Consider the following 13,443-nt stretch of genomic DNA (forward strand, 5'->3'; position numbering starts at 1 on the left):
CATTGTCACCACCACAATCACCCCTGCCATCATCATCACCACCACCACCGTTAACACCACCCCCACCCCCGCCCCCCATCCACCCCAGGCCCCCAATGACAGCCAGACACAGGACTTTGTCCACTTGTTTATTGTCATCCAAACACCAAAACCCCCCTCACAACACAACGCACAGTTATTGAGTTCAGGTTCTTCCTCCCTTGGGGACGATGGGTGGGAACTTTTTTTTCTTTTTAAGGTTTTGATATATATATCTTTTTTTTTTTTTTTCATCAAAAGATTTAGAGTCACAATAAACACGAGTGACAAAACCAAACCCTGCGCTGCTGTCACCTCACTGTTACACTTTGTTAATGATTATAAATCCTTCTCATTTAAAAAAAAAAAGCACAATGCAAATCGTTCCGCTGAAAGGCGACACACAGCGTAACTGCCTTAAGCAGACAAACACTCCTGCGGTTCCTTGAGGTTCTTTTTTGCATCATATATATATAATATTTATATCTTTATCATTAAAAAAGTCCCCTTCTGCGCCCTCTCCTTCAGAAAGGAGGTGACAAAGGCTCTGAACGCAGCGGCTCTGCTCACTCCTGCAGCCCACATCCCCTCTTCCCAATCCTTTGCTGCCCTTTGGCCATTTTTTTTTCCTCCTTAGTAAGCAAAAAAAAAACAGGGACGGCGAGGTCTGACGATTCGGAGGCAAAGGCTCCTAAAACGATCAGAAAAACGGGAAAAGAAGCAAAGAAACCCGCGGCACTGAGCTACTGAGAGGGCAGCGTTAACCCAGCATCTTCCTCAGCAGCCCGGCAGGGACGCCGTGCGCGGCACAACGAGGAGCGCAGCCCCAGGGCCACGCCGTCACCGGGCTGCCCTGAGCGCCGCCTGGGCAATAAATTCCGCCGTGATTATAACAGCCGCGGGCCCCTCCTCCCCAAAAAAAAAAATAATTAACAAACCACACGGCTCCCAGAATCGCAACACTGGTTTCAAATGAAAATCAGGGGTTTATTTCACAAGTCGCTAAAATCTAAGTACAATAAGTCATCGGCGTTTATTACTGTATTATAAAATCTCGTAGTTGCAACGTCTCCGAGAAAGGTTATATGGCTTGCGAGAACCAACGCTGCTCTGAGCCTCTCCCCAGGAGAGGTGGAAGCCTGCAGCACCGTCCCCGGCTCATGCAGCGCCGTGCAGCGAAGCGGCGGCCGGCCTTTGTTCGGAGCTCTGCCCGCAGTGCAGCGGGGGCCCTTCGGTGCCGGCAGCCCAGCAGCGGCAGCGCGGAGCGGAGGTTTGTTCCGCACGGCTCCTCCGCCGCCACCCCCAGCGGCGTCACCTCGAGGCGCAGCGCCGCTCTGGGACAATTCCGTCCCAATTTCGTCCCAATTTCGTCCCAATTCCAGCCCACCGAGCTGTTCTGCTTTTGCTTTTTTCTCCCCTTTGCTCTGGCAGGGGAGCAGATGCCCGCGCAGCTCGGCGCTGAGCAGAACAACGCAGCCCCGGCCGTGCAGCGAGGCTCAGCGCTCGCGTTCTGCCGCAGCAGCCGGGCAGGGCTTTGCAGCGACACATGCAATAAATATGGAAGTTACCTGCAGCGCTCCAAGAACCACAGATAAAAAACGATGTCAGACCGGCTCTGGATGCCAGCAGCGATGGCTGGGCTGGATCTGTGGGTTAAAACCCTCCTGGAGCAACGCTGCCCCAACGCACAGCGCTCGCGGGGCCCCTTGGTTTATCGAATCAAAGCTCGCTGTGGTCCAGCATCGCGAGGGAGCAGCGTTTGCAAGATGCTCCGCGCTTTGTGCTCTCAGTTCTGAGCTGTCTCCCATCGCACTGAGCTCAGTGCCAGGCCTCCCCTGCGGGCCGTGCTGGAACAGGAGGAGCTGCTGTGCCCAAACAGGCGCTGACATCGCTTTTCACCCGGGTGCTTTTCATACTTCTGCCCCTCTTTCCACTCCCTCTTCCCCAGCTGTGACACACAAGGCAGGCGTCGCTCCTCCCCCCCCGACGCATCTGCATTTCAAACGGAGAGAAGTTTTGCTTTTTTTCCTTCTGGACAAACAAGGTCTCCCTCCCCAGGCCAGGTTTCAGCTCTGGACGTGTTCTGGGGGTAATGCAGGCATTGGTCAGAAGAGAGAAAAATAAAATAAAATACAAGAAAACTCCACACGTGTAAAGAACTGAAACAATTCTGTAATATTTCAAAGTGCAAAAATAAAATGCACTCCATTTCTCTCTCTCTCTCTCTCTCCACATCTCCCGATCCAAAATACCCCGGAATGAAAAGAAAAATGAACCCAACACAATGAATTCCTCTCGTGCCCAGTTCGCTCTTGATTTACATTTGTAAAACAAACAGAGGAAAAAAACAAAACAAAGTCAAATTGAAATCCTAGGGCTTTATACAGCAACAAAGACCGTTTTGCAAAACTAGGCTCTCTAGGCTACCCAACAGTTTCCAAAGTATCTAAATATTGATATTCACACAACAGAACAGGGGCTCAAATGGACGAGTCCTCTTTCCCACTATGCCACGGCTCGATCTGGGGACGGCCCTGCGCAGAGGCTGCTTCAGACTGAGATCCAACAGCAGCTGCTAAGAAAATAAGACCCAGCACAGGGGCTGAGTCGCGCCCCCTCCCCCCTTTTTTCTTTCATATATAGATATATAGATATATATATAATTCTGCAAATAATTCTCATCAGCACTACTTCCAGCACTGATATGCAACGTAAGTAGTAAGGCAAAGTCTTTCTGCCACTCGAACTGGACGTGAATTTGGGAGAAGCGCGGGGAAGAAGGAGAGAAGATGACGAGGAGACAAACCGGACCTGAGGGACCTGGGCTGAAACCTGTGGAAATCCCCGAAATATATTAAAACCACGTAGAAACCTGTCCTCAAAGCAGGGTTACCTAAAGCTCTATCAAAATGCAATACTGCAGCGGCCGGGGAGCGGGTGGGGGGGGAGCAGCGGGCGCAGCGTTCAGCCCAGCCACGGCCCCCATCCCTCTGCTCGCCCTTCTGACTGCGTTTGCAGCTTCTGCAGCTCCTGGATTTGAAGTAAAATCGCTCAAAACAACAAAAAACCTCCAAAAAAAAAAAAAAAAGGAAAAAAAAAGAAAAAAAAAAAAAAAAAAAAGGAAATAATAATAATCCCAAACAGTTTCACTCGTTCAAGTCCTCTGGGAACGTATGAAAGGCCCAACTGCTCTTGGCTGAATTAGAAAGATCGAACAAAAGGTGTTTTGTCTATGCAGTAAATTAGACTTTTAGACTACCAGCAGTTCAAAGTCTATTCCAAACAGAATCCAACAGAAGTGAGAGGCTCCTGCACGGGGTCCCACCCACCAGACGGGTTGCGGTGGCACCAGTCCCTTAGAAAACAACAGACTCGAGTGGAATTTCAGTTTGCTTATTTATCATTAGCTCATCATCAGCGGATTTTTGAGACATTATCATCTGCAGGCTGCCTTCCTGGCTGAGGAGGGGCAGGGAAGTAAAGCAAACATGACCTCGGCTCACTAAATGTGTCTGCAGGACAGGTGGGAGCTGCTCTCCCCAGGCCGCCATCCACGCTCCGTGGTGAACCAAGAAACCGAAGGCAGAGTCACTCAGTCCTCCTCTTGTGCTGGTGACAAAGAAAATCCAAACTAAATGTATAAAGCCCAAAAAATAAGAATTCTTCCCCTTCCCTGACAGCCTTCATTATCAGTCAATCACAAGGATCTGATAACCAAAGGAGCTCGAGTCTTTCCCACCCACGCGGCGTCGTTTCTCATAGCAGGGACAGCAGCACTCGATGGCATGAGGAGTGGTCTTCTCGCATCCTATAAAGCCTGGGGCGTATCCAGCTGGGATTAAAGCAGATTCCACTGTCGTGTGGTATAAAAAGGATGGCAGAAACAGGAAAGTCTTCCTCTCGGGCGTTCCTCTGCATTATTTCCACGTGGCAGACTGTGGGATGGACCGCGGGGGGATCATATCCAGCAGATACTCACGCTGGCGGTCTACTGCCGAGGAGGACTTGTGCACAGCTAGACTGGGGCTAACAAAGGGCAGAGCCCCACCTGGGGAGACACAACAGAGAAGAGAGGATGAAGGTCACAGCACGGTGAAACCAGCAGCAAATAAGCACCACTCCCCTTTAACCTGCATGAAAACAATGGAAGTGGGCCTGCAGCAACTCGTGTGCTACAGAAGGTCAGAACCTCCAAAGGTCCAACATCAGCCAAGCCAACAGCACTAAGGTTTCGTATCAGAAATGAAGAGTTGAGCAGAATAGGGCTCTCTGCAATGAAATCGTGTTGCAGTGGTAAATTAAGCTGTCAGGAGGAAAAAATATAAACCATTCAATACTGAGCATGAAAGTAGATCAGAAGGCAGCCAATTGCTATGCTGCTTCCTTCCTGGAGATCCTAATGATCACTTAAAAATAAATAGCTCCACAGTCAGATTCTTACATACAGAAGAGATTAAACAAGAATTTAACTTTCAATCTGTTCCAAACAACAGCTTCAGTTGGTTCAGGTCCTGCAGAACGCTGCGAGGATGTGCTGCAGCCTCACCTGCAGCAAAACCATTCCTTTACTTGATGTGCTTTGATGCGACTTGATCAAACTCAGGTCCCAGAAACGCACAACAAACCCCAGCAGCGTGGCACTGACTGCACAGAGCCACCAAAGAGCATCTGACAGTACGTTATCCAGGCTGCTTATGGCTCTGTAAAGCAGCAGCTTTTGCTCGTGCCTCCTTTGAGGAGCTCAAACCGCAGCAGAAGCCAAGGCTTCAACACCCAGACTGAGAGCACAGCCTGGGGACAGCCAGGAAAAAGCATCCTTTCCCCAAAGAGCTACGGCTGTTGGACAGATTGCAGCTAATAAGTGGAAAGAAAAGAGAAGAAACTTCAGAAAAAAATCTACCTGTGTTGATGGGAGTCTTCTTCCAGGCGGCAGCGCTGCCCTTGCTGACAGGTCTCTCAGCATGCTTACCTGGCCTACTCCCAAGTGCTGCTGCAGACGAGGCATTCTGCAACTTGGGTGACTGGCTAAATGCATGCAACACTCCCCGCGGGGCTCCAGAGCCTCGAGACATCTGGCTAGAAGTCTGGATAGAGAGCAGACAGTCAGACAGGCACAGGGAGCATCCCTCCTTCACCCCCCAGAGCCTCGGCCAACATTTACTGCCTGACTTTTCTCGCCTTCCTCTGCCAAACCCAGAATGAGCTGTTAGTCCCAGGTCTAAAAACCTCTAAAACATCTCTAAATCAAACCAAGAGATCAGTTTTGTGTTCCTGAAAGTAGCTGTAAGAACGCAGAAAGATGTGCTGGGTAAGCACCTCTAACACCAGCATCTCCTCTGCCTAAAGAATCGGTGCCTTGCTTATTTCAACTCAAAGCAGCACCTGAGCTGACTCTTCCCAACTAAGAGGTGGTTTTATAAGCTGTGTGAGATGCAGTTTCCACCACGGATGACGGCTGCCCTTTACCTCGAAGCTTCACAACCACCACCACAAGCTCCCAGCTCAGCTCTCTACCTGAGCTACATTTATTCCCATGTATTTAGCACTGGAGCAAGTCTTTTTCATTTCATTTCATCCTAAAGAAAACGGAGATGGGGCTTCGTGCAGCCAGAGCCTCACCTGCTTGAGCGAGTGGTGCTGCACGATGGGGTCTGACTTGCTCTGTACGGGAGATGCAGTCTGTTGCAGTATCCTCTGCTCAATCTCCTGCTCCTGCTGCAGAGCTTTGACGAAGGCAGCCTTCAGCCTGTTGGTGTGCTCTGCTTTCAAGGCCTTTTTCTGATTGGATGTCATACAGGTTTCACACATGATGGTTCCGTTCTTCTCCTCCCTCCAGCGGCAGGTGAAGTCAGTCTTACACTGAGCACACATGTAGGGCTCACGGGATGAAACAGGGATGGAAACTTTACCTGCAGGACACAGCCAGGTGAGCTCAGCTCCAGCTCTCATTTCTACAAGTCACCCACGACAAGCCTCCAGATTCTCCACCACCAAAAATACACCACCTTCCACTCCTCCCCATCCCTCCTCAGCCTTTTGCACTATCAGACGTTCTTTCGGCTCCCTTTGTTGGTGTGCAGGCATCCTGCAGATCCTTCTTTCCTCACCCTCCTCAAACCATCCTGAACGGCAAGACACATTGCAGAAATCAGGGAGTGAGGCAAGAGAAGTGGTGCTATTTGTTGAGACAAAATCTGCTCAACTGTTTACTTTGATAGTTACGAAACACCTGACAGACCAGAGAGGTCTGCAGCCTAGAAGGGACAAGGAGAGCCTGTAACCAACTCAGATTTTCTTCTTGTCTTCTGCACGGACTTGGCAACAGAGCTGGAGTTTTCATTTGTTTGGAGGCAGTTCCTCCAGGACACCGCTCTCATTTCTCCCCCGGAACAACCCTTCATCTGCTGACAACGCAGATGGAGAACACCGTGGTGATGCATAAACCTGGATGACAGGAAGTCACCTGCACCAGGGAGAACTGAACCACTGCCCAGCCTCTGGGAAATCCCAGCACCGTGCAGCTCTACACCTTTACAGGTACAGCAAGTTGAAAGCTGGTGATGGAAGCGAGCCCCAGATTAGACAGATTAGTCCTGGAAAGCCTGACTTGCTGCCTGCTGTTCCCATCACGGATGGGAAAGGTTCTCTCCTCACTTTTGGGGAACTGCCATCTCACCTTGAGTTTCCAGCAAATTCTGCACAACTTCTTCCAATCCAACTAGGTAAATAAATTCGTTATTAGCCGCGCTGGGCAGGAAGTTCATCTCTGGAGCAGGTGGTTTTGGAGGAGGGATCTCCAGCAGTGTCTTCTCCAGCTGCTTCCGCAGCGCCAGCTTGGCTGCAGCCTGCCGGCTGGCGGGCGACTCGTTGGAGTTGACGATGGAAGCGGCGCTGGTGGAGGTGGCATTGGCCTGAGCTGATGTCACTGTTGTACCTTTGATTGAAGTTGGAGAGGCCTTGGAGGAAAGAAGACACAGTTTAGTGACGTGCCGGGGCACCTCGGTACAGCAGGGCTGTGCTGGGGGGCAACGAGCAGCGATCAGGAGTTGGGACTCAGTGACTCCCATCGGCTGGGGGTGCTCCATGAGTACCTTCAAGGTGCTCGGGGGGGGGACTGGACAGCCTGCCCCTAAAGCTCACTTCTGCAGTGACCAACAGGTCGCAGTACTGACATTTATTGCAATGAATTGGCATTTGTTGCACAGTGTGCCACCCATTACACACATTACTTATCACCCAACCCTCCAATTCCTTCACAAGGAACTGACTTTTCTTTCCTATCAATTCGATCACACAGATTTGGAGATCTGAAAGGTAAAGGGGTACTTTAAACCGCTTTCGTCCACGGTTTTTACACAACATCAGCACCAGCAGGATCTGCAGGCTGCTCAAGACAGAAGCCCATCCTGAGCTGTGCTCACGAGAACGAAGAGAGACCAAAAACCCCCATGTTTCCATCCGCATCCAAACCCCGAGTGCAAAACGAGGAGCTCCGCACTCAACGTTTCGTTTGGCACAGAGGATTTTGCAGTGCTCACCTGCGGGATGTTGACGATCAGGCTGGTATTGGGGACGTTGGCCACACGGATCAGACCCTGCTGGATAATTCTCTGCCCCTGAATTTGCACGCTGGGGACCGAGGCCCGCGGTGCCAGCAGCAGCGGAGGCGGCCCCGTGCTGGAGTGCTGTCGGATGTTGTGGATTTGCTGGGAAGACACAGAAAACGGGTTGATGCAACGGTCAGACAGCAGGAGAAAAGCGTGGGGAGTCAATGGGAAGGGAAGGGAAGGCCAAGAAAGCTCAACAAGTGTCTGTGTCAGACTGGGATGCTCCTCCCTTTCAAAGCAAAACAACTGGAACGTGGCGTCAAAAGAGGTGCTCCTATGAGAAGCCATCACACGCTGCAGGCTGGAGAGCCGTGCCAAAAATGCAAAGTTCCCACGTCAGATTTCTTCTAGAAGGTCTGCCTGTTGAGCCTTTTTTCATTTTAAAGGCATTAGGAAAGCTGTTCCTCACAATGAGGTTTTCCCCGTATCGGAACAGAAAGCAGATGAACCCCCAAGTGCTCTGCCTTCCCCTTAATGCTGGCTATGCAGTAGATAAAAGCAGACCTTCTGCTACAAAGTAAAGCCTCACTGAACAAGAAAATATTGTTTTCCTCAGTTCCCCACGGAAGCCTGAAGTCCAGAAGGCCAAATGCAATAAAGCTTTGCTTTCCTACTCCTTCAGTGACACCACAGGTGATAAAGACCCTGCAAAGCAGCACTTCCCCATTTCCAGCTATCTCATTTCAGCAGCTCTTATTCAACCTGAAGGCAGACACGATGAGCAAATTAAAAAAAAAAAAGGGGAGTTTTCATGTTTGAAATGGTGGAATTGATACAACAGAAAGAATAATGAGGAAAGAAAGATGGAAGAGTGAGGGATTGCAGTTTGTTTCCTCTGCTGCTGCTCGCCCAGGCAGAGGGTGAAGCTGGGAGCCCCTCCATCAGCTCTTGTAATAAAGCAAGCAGGTGCCTCTGGAGCAACCAGGGGAGGACAGTGTGGGTAAGGTAGCATCCTGCATCACCGTGGGGCTTCCCATGTTCACTGGGAGTGTTATGGGACAGCAAGACAAGCAGGAGCTGCAATGGCCCTTCAGTGGCAATATGCCTCTATTAAGCAGTGAATGAAAGCTATGCAGGATCCTTCCAGCTAAGCAGAATGACAGCTGAGGAAACATTTCAGACGCACTCAGGAAAAACAGAACAGATCTACCAGGAAGGAAATACCTGTGCTCCTCTGACAAGAGGTGGCATTACTATCTGCGTGTTTTGCTGGGTTCCTAATTTTGCAGAGGTCTGCTGCCCACCACGAACCAACGGAGGAGGAATAACAGTGCCTGGTATACGTGTAGAAGAGGTCTGAAAAACAGAGGACAGTTTACTTGCATGTTTCATCCCGGTGCATTTGGATGCATGCTCTCTTCTGCTCGGAGCACCAAAAAAAGCGGTATCCAAAACGTTACGCAGCAATACAGACATCAGAACGCAGAGGTGGGCAGGCTGTGTGCTCAGGGGCTGCTCTCTCACGCTCTGCACAGAGTTCAGCATGTAAAGAGCAGCCCTGAAAGACGTCTCCATCCACCCCCCCTCCCCGCGCAGCTCAAGAACCACTGCACTGAGAGACACAGGGAGCCACGCTGCAACAGGAGCACGGTGTGCATGAGAGCAGCTCTCCTCAGTGCCTGATGTGATGAATGCTATCTGCCTTCAGCACGAGGACAGCAAAGGCTGCAGCACAGGACACGGCCAGGCTGGCTTCAGCACAGCTAGCGTTCCAAGCAAACAGTGAAGAGCAACTTTATGTTCTGGAAGGATGAAGGAACGGGGGGCCATACACAGTGCTGGCTCTGAGGAGAAGCAAAGGGCAGACAGAAGCTGGGGATGCAGGAGGCTGGGGGGGTTTGGCACAGGCATGTGTGCAAGAAGGAAAGAAAAGGGGAAAAAAAAAAAGAAGTCAAGCTAGAGAGGCCTGAAACACCACCGACCATCTTTTTTGAGCTGTGGACTGTAATACATCCTGGAAGTTTCTCATAACGCAGCCAAAGGTTTCATGCATCACTTACAGTCCTGCAGAGCACGACGCAGCCTCGTCTGGAAGCGCTGCTCAGAGCAGCAAACCCTGCTCACGGGGCTCTGCACGTCCACCACCCCGCTCACCCCGACCCCAAACTGACCATCATCCCCCCAGTTAAGATCTGCACACACCGGAGCTCTCGCATCCACGAGCTCCCAATGCGTGCACACACGTGCTGAGGATGGGGGAAGCTCAATCCCCTTCTTTACGCCCCCCAGTTGGAGACCAAATGTTAACTCCTACACGCAGGAATTAAAGAGACAACCAAAGCAGATGGAGGTGAGGTTCATTTGCCCAAACACCACGAATGAGAGCGAGAAACTGAACTCTGGATCCGCAGCTCCCAGCTCTCTGCTCTGCCCACTGGCACACACACACACACACAGCTGCAGGCTCGCAGCCCAAGTGTGGGGATTTAAGTCGTGGTCCAGTTCCTCTGAAAGTGCTGTCACCTGAGAAGGCAACTTGCCTTAAGGAAGAGAACACTCAAGCTGATTGCCTCGAGTTCTGAGAACGGCTCCCAAACGGAGCACGCATCCAGCCCGCCCCTCATGCAGAGCACTCCGTGGGGCTCTCAGATGAAGAGCTGGTATTTTCCAAGTGAAAGCATTTTGTGCTGAAACTGTTTTGAAATTTGCTTCAGATCAGCCCGAGGTAAATGATCAGAAATGTTTTAAATTTGAAAGTGAAGCAAGATCCCAAACTCAGAGGAAGATCGGGCCGGCAGACGCCAATCCCCTCTCTTGCTTTTTTCCCCCCAAGGCTTTCCAACATCACCTTTAGCTCAGCCTGAACAGACCCTCCTCACCAGCACGTGCCATTCAGCCAAGGAAAACCTGGCAGCCTTCAGGTGATCATAGTGAAGGCACAATTAAATACCTGCAGCCCACAACAACAGGCTGCCACAGCTCTCCTACGGAGGTCGTCAGCAGCCACAACCTGCGTGCATTTATCAGTGGAGCAGATGAGGTCCCAGGATGATGAGGATGAGCTTTGGAGGGGTACCTGCGTGCGACGCCCTGCCTCTGTCTCCCACCCCAAGCGTTCCTACACAGCTTACAGTGGGGTCTGTGGGAGCGAGTGCTGGCTCTGCCTCAGAGCTTCCACCCGGCTGTGAGCAGTGAGCTGCCAGCCTGTGCTGCCCCGTGCCCTGCTTGCTGTGTGCCCTACCTGGCAGCCTGGCCCGCCCCACTGACCTGCAGGGACGGCTTGCCAGCAGGAACACTCTGCGTGCCCCGCACCAAGGGCGGAGGGGTGGCCACAGCACTCCCAGAGGAACAGGCAGGCTGGAAGAGGAAAAACCAGAAAGAAAGCAGAGGAGTGTAAGGGTGTAGGCAGAATCACAGAGGCTAAGGGAACAAAAGCGTTTACCTCCTTCGCTTTAGTAAGGGAATCTTCAAAGACTGTGGGTTTCCCCTTCCCCCACCCTTTGCTTCCTCCGAGCACCTCACCAGGCGTATTTAAATGGAGAAGTGATTAGGCAAGTATAGATAAGGTTATGTCAGAAAAAGAACAGAGCCTATGCACCAAAAGCACAGCAATGCAGAACTCTGTTTTAGCAGCCTCGGCTCACAGCCTGTTTCAGCCTCATCCTCTGTTACTGCTGGTTCCAACTAATTGGGTTTGAACGTAACAAAGTGAAAAAGAGTTAAAGGCTTCGGTTGTTGAGGTGAGGATACACCAACTGACCCCGCCGAGTTCCAGCACCCCAAGTTCATCACTCAGCAGGGAACTGCGTGCTATTTCATCGGCTTCATTTCCACCTCAAGAAGTCCAGGAGAAAGACACCGACAAGCAAACCCAACCAGAGAGGTGCAAACATCCAGCTGACACCTACACAGCTCCCCCTGCACAAAATCCATCGCGTCAGCACCGCACGCTGCAAAGTCAAAGAGGTGAGATGGCACTGGGACACAGCCTGAGCCTGACGGTGACACTGCAGCTCCTCGACACAAAGGGGGAATTTCTGCTGGGGTGGGAAGAGAGGAGGAGGAAAGGCAGGAATTGTGCAGAGCAGATCCTGGCGGTGGGGATGTGAGCACATCCATAACCACGCTGGCAGGATTGTTACGCAGGAGATCCTCCTCCAAACGCGTGCCAGCTCTTTCTGTGCTGCTTTAAGGACTGTGTTTAGTAACCTGCAGTGCATTTCACTCATTAACACACCTGAGGTTACCAAAAAGCCGTTCTGCTTTTGGATAGAGCTGATGGGATAAGCTGCCTTGTCTTCTCATCTTGGCGAGACCAAAATGCCGCAGGAAGGAACGGTTAATGGGATACACTTCAATTCACAAAGGTTTGGCAAAAAGCAAAATGTGCTGCATTCAAAAGCTCTGCAAGTCACTGGAATTGCCACAGTTTAATATATATGTGTATTTTTTTCCTTCTTTCCAAGGTAAGGACTAGCAGGAACAGACGTACCTTCTGAGTAGTGGTCTCCTTCTGGATTTGACTCTGCCGTAACTTTTTCAACAGGACAAGCTTTGCTTCCTCTAACCGTAGCTCTTCTTTCAGCTGCTTGATCATTCTCTCACGCTCCTCAGGACTGCTTTTCTGCAGGGCCGGGTAAGGCAGTTGAGGATGGGAAAACAGGGAGGGGGCAGAGGGAAAGACAGATACCATGCAAGTTACGACAAGAACTCACTGCCTTGTAATTGTCACGTATGTCTTAATATCACTGACATGTCTGCAATGCAGGGACACAAACTGAGGGTGGAAAAAGAGCTCAAAGGCCAAGGGGGAAAAAAAAAAAAAAAGCTTTGGTAATTTCCATAAAGGAAATGAAAAAACAAAAGTCGAATGAAGAGCCAAGCGCTGAGTGCGGGATACTGCGGCCACCACTATAAACCCTGCTAAAAAGTCCATTCTGAAAGAGGTGCTCTTAAGAAGCACATGAAGGTTAAGGAGGTGAGAGCCCAGAAAGTAATAATAAAGCACACATCAGCCTCTAACAGCTGCAGGACCCCCCCAAACCAATCCTCGTGCAGCCAGGGATCCCCTGACCCCCAGCTCTGCAGGAACAGAGGACAGCAGGGCTGCAGTGCGTCAGGACAAGCGGACTCACCATGAGCGCCTCCGTGTTGGTCTCTTTTAATGCTATCTTTGTTAAACCATTCATTCTAGGGCTAGAAGGCTCATTGTCTGACAGCACTATGACGTCCGGGGAGGGGACTCGCTTCTCTCTCTTTATTTCACTGCAAATCAGAAGGAAAACACAGAGAATGAGTTAATAAAAACAAGCCAACAAGTGCTGCACGGTGTGACTTACAGCCTCCTGATACATTATTCCCATATCTCTCAACTTACTGCCTCCTTAATGTGCTGCAAGGAAGAACCTGACTCCCCTTCTCTTTTTCCTCTCCTAATGTAAGGGATTTTGCATTCCGACCTCCCCCACCCAGGCTACCCTTAAGGGAACAACTGAAACAACTCACACACAGTCACTGACCTACGTTTGAGCACTTTCTCATGACATAACCTTCCTACACCTCTCACCCCTCAGCTCCACGAGAAGGAAACAGCAAACTGCATTAAAAAAGAAATAAAAGGGTCGGGGAGGACGTGATGCGCAGACGGCAGCGCTGCTCCTTCGCTGCACATCAGTTTCCTGAGCAGCTGGGAATGAACCCAGCCACGCACTGGGGTCACCATCCAGGGATGGAGGGAGCAGATCCTCTTTGGTGCCAGGATTTGGGATCTCAAAGCACACAGCACGGTTTGTGGGAGCAGGGAGGTTTGTCAGGAGCAGAGCACAGGGGGGAGCAGAGCAGGGGGGGCAGCAGAGCAGGGGGGGCAGCAGAGCAGGGG

At 51.0% G+C, this 13,443-nt stretch overlaps 1 protein-coding gene across 4 annotated transcripts in view; it reads right to left on the reverse strand.

Annotated features, from left to right (window-relative positions):
- Positions 1-980: 980 nt before the first annotated feature.
- GATAD2A (GATA zinc finger domain containing 2A) overlaps positions 981-13,443 on the reverse strand; it is a 36,153-nt gene continuing 23,690 nt past the window's right edge. For 2 of the 4 annotated variants that reach the window (XM_042835629.1, XM_042835630.1), the window contains 8 exons: positions 12,701-12,830; positions 12,058-12,189; positions 8,790-8,921; positions 7,557-7,724; positions 6,695-6,974; positions 5,638-5,927; positions 4,919-5,102; positions 981-4,066 (listed from right to left, as the gene is read on the reverse strand). In XM_042835629.1, coding sequence (XP_042691563.1) covers positions 3,936-4,066; positions 4,919-5,102; positions 5,638-5,927; positions 6,695-6,974; positions 7,557-7,724; positions 8,790-8,921; positions 12,058-12,189; positions 12,701-12,830 — 1,447 coding nt within the window. In that variant the 3' untranslated portion in view covers positions 981-3,935. Of the gene's footprint in view, positions 4,067-4,918; positions 5,103-5,637; positions 5,928-6,694; positions 6,975-7,556; positions 7,725-8,789; positions 8,922-10,832; positions 10,923-12,057; positions 12,190-12,700; positions 12,831-13,443 lie in introns of all 4 variants that reach the window. The other 2 variants (XM_042835632.1, XM_042835631.1) reach the window with 2 other exon arrangements.

The sequence above is a fragment of the Centrocercus urophasianus genome, unplaced genomic scaffold (genome assembly GCF_019232065.1).
Source record: "Centrocercus urophasianus isolate 14NV4802_14NV808 unplaced genomic scaffold, USGS_Curo_1.0 seq_54, whole genome shotgun sequence".
Lineage (NCBI taxonomy): Eukaryota > Metazoa > Chordata > Aves > Galliformes > Phasianidae > Centrocercus > Centrocercus urophasianus.